Source organism: Scyliorhinus canicula, chromosome 15 (genome assembly GCF_902713615.1).
Source record: "Scyliorhinus canicula chromosome 15, sScyCan1.1, whole genome shotgun sequence".
Classification (NCBI taxonomy): Eukaryota; Metazoa; Chordata; class Chondrichthyes; order Carcharhiniformes; family Scyliorhinidae; genus Scyliorhinus; species Scyliorhinus canicula.
The window spans coordinates 73607866-73610840 of NC_052160.1; the positions used below are offsets into that span (position 1 = coordinate 73607866).

The window sequence follows — 2975 nt, forward strand, 5'->3', positions numbered from 1 at the left end:
AGGGTGATGTGGAGTTTGATTCTTGTTGGATTCCTCCAAGGAGTCATCCACCCTCTCCAGTATCCAAAACTGAAAATCAACCGTGAGATGTAGATTAAAATTGATGGTTTTATTTAATAAATTAGCGGTGGAGATTTCAGAACTGACTGAAAAATGGATCCTGAATTTTCATCTCACCGTGTTACCTCATGTGTATTTATTGTTTATAATGAAGTTAAGTAGAGAATTCACATATGACAAATGTGAGGTTGATATTGATACTTTATTGTAGTTCAAAGCAACTGAAGGAAAATACACAAAATTTGAATTAGAATTAACATGCAAAGAGGAATATTGTTTTCAAGAATGCATCAGTTTTATCTCAGCATAACTTGTTATATAATTTCTTAAGAGCACAAAGGTTTTTCTAGATGTTCAGAAGGGAATCTTTTCATCAATTGCATTTATTGATTCACGAAGAAAGGCTTATGTTGTTGTAGGTTCAATGATAGTGCTTGGAAATAGCATCAACAACCACTTTAAAAAATTTATCCCAAGTTGCGTGGATATGAGGAGTGAACTTGCACTTCTCAAGATGAGCCAGTTCCACAACGAAGCAGTCAGTCAGCAGCTATGACAAAACAAAAGAAGAAAAGACACATTATCACATTTGAAACAAAGCATGCCCCAATGGGTTAAATTTAAAACTTAAAGCACCCAAGTATTTTCTCAGAACATATTAAATGAGAAAGTTGGCCGTTACAGGAAAAACAAATATTCAGTGAGATCAGGTTGTGATCTTCTGCAAAACATTGTACGAGCCAAAGGGAAGATGGGCATGTACCTGAGTGTCCACATCCAAAGTTATGGTTCTAAATGACTTCACTGCAAAAATGCAGTGAGACTCTCTTTAGTAAAAATACAACATATATTTCAAAAGATTAGTTTCTTACATGGAAGCTTCCAGAATCGATATGCAGTTGTTCTGCGTGCTTCTTGCTGAGGTCTTTGAACTCTGCCTTGACATCATCAAGATGCTTGACAGCTTTATCCAGAGCACCGACCACTTTAATTGCATGTCCCTCTGCGGTAAAACCAGGTATTTTTGAAAAGTAGCGGGTTGTCCAGGGATAGACACAGAACATCCTGGAGGGAAAAAACATATTGATTCAACTTAACGTCAAATTCTCGATTGAAACTAAATTTCAAATTTAATCAATGCATCATTTGCACAAAGTAAAAAGTTAAACGTTGCATGAGTTTGACTGTAACTTCACTGAAACCTTTAGCACTAATTATCTTAAGCTGTTGGAATAAACACCCATCACAACAAATTTATGTGGAAAGATAAGCATGAATTATATTGAAATAATAATGCATTCACACTATACCTTTCCAGGGCTTTGGTGCCAAGTGCCGTTTGATTGGTGGAACCCCATGTGTGGGTGATTTCAGTTTTCTCCTCTTCAGTCCAGTGCACCATTTTGTCTGTTAAGATTTCTCTGCCGTCTCTCTTACAGAAAAGTTGTGTTGATCTGCAGTTTCTGTCTGATTTTTATAGTCAGCAGTAGGGGCACATCCCTGAGCAGAATCCCAATATAATAGGCTGAATGATTGGTAGGTGGGACTCTCTTCCCTATCGCTGGCCAGCACGCTCCTGTGTTTGAGCATTAAGATAAGCACATGTTAAACATTCAGTCCTCCCTGCCTCATTTCTGTCAACTCATCACAAAGAATAGTTGGACTATTTTGCTGAATAATATGTTAACACTCGGGCCAAAGAGAGAAACCTTGGGCTCTGTTGCTTCTCCCTTATCCCAATCATGCATAATTTTTCCCCTTTCAAGCTTCACCAACTCATTCACCAACTAGTCACAGAAAGGAACAGTAAAACCTATTGTTGGCATCTGCTTATGAATATTGTCAGATTATAGAACATAGAACATAGAACAGTACAGCACAGAACAGACCCTTCGGCCCTCGATGTTGTGCCGAGCCATGATCACCCTACTCAAACCCACGTATCCACCCTATACCCGTAACCCAACAACCCCCCCCTTAACCTTACTTTTTTAGGACACTATGGGCAATTTAGCATGGCCAATCCACCTAACCCGCACATCTTTGGACTGTGGGAGGAAACCGGAGCACCCGGAGGAAACCCACGCACATACGGGGAGGACGTGCAGACTCCACACAGACAGTGTCCCAGCCGGGAATCGAACCTGGGACCCTGGAGCTGTGAAGCATTTATGCTAACCACCATGCTATCTATGCAGATTGGGCATTAATATTAACAGTAGCAATAATATAATGCAGTATTGGTTTGAGTGTGTCTGATGAGGTGGTTCCACCAGGACCATTACCGAACCCAGAAAGTACAAACTTTGCTTTAACTGTATCATGCAATCTTGTTAATTTGGCAGAACAATATCCCAAGTATTGGCTTTTGTTGTACAAAGTGACCCTGCAACCCGAAGAGCCGGTGAAACATTTCCTCTGAAAACTAGGCATGAGCCCAGAAAACCAATGAAGGATTACGCCACGCATCTCCTGCAATGGGGCTGACCAGCTGCTGCCTTTTGACAGGAACCGACCCACAGCCTTCAAAGAAACAACCAAAAATCAAATAGCCTGGAAAGGTAGCCAGCAATCCTGGAATCAGGACTGACCCGCTATTATCAAAGGGCTTTCTTCTGAAGTCATCCTGACTCAATGAAATATCAAGGCCATAGATTCATTGTCAGGGGTGGAGATGTGATATTCTACATCTGTCCGGATGAGTGCAGCTCCAACAACATGCATGGTGTTTGACATTGTGCTGACAAAGCAGTCCACTTGATTGGTATCACACTCACCACCTTAAACATTCACTTCCTTGACCACTGAGATACAGTGGAATCAGAGTGTACTATCTACAGGATGCCCTGCAGCAATATTTCAAGGTTTCATTAACAGCACCTTCCAAGCCAACAACCTCTACAACCTAGAAAGTC

At 40.8% G+C, this 2975-nt stretch overlaps 1 protein-coding gene across 1 annotated transcript; it reads right to left on the minus strand.

Moving 5' to 3' along the window:
• Positions 1–243: 243 nt before the first annotated feature.
• On the minus strand, positions 244–1508 carry LOC119978731 (hemoglobin subunit beta-like). Its single transcript, XM_038820563.1, has 3 exons — positions 1371–1508; positions 933–1125; positions 244–610 (listed from the first exon to the last, which is right to left on the minus strand). The coding sequence occupies exons 1-3, from the start codon at positions 1460–1462 to the stop codon at positions 482–484; spliced, it is 414 nt and encodes a 137-aa protein (XP_038676491.1). The 5' UTR covers positions 1463–1508; the 3' UTR covers positions 244–481.
• Positions 1509–2975: the final 1467 nt, after the last annotated feature.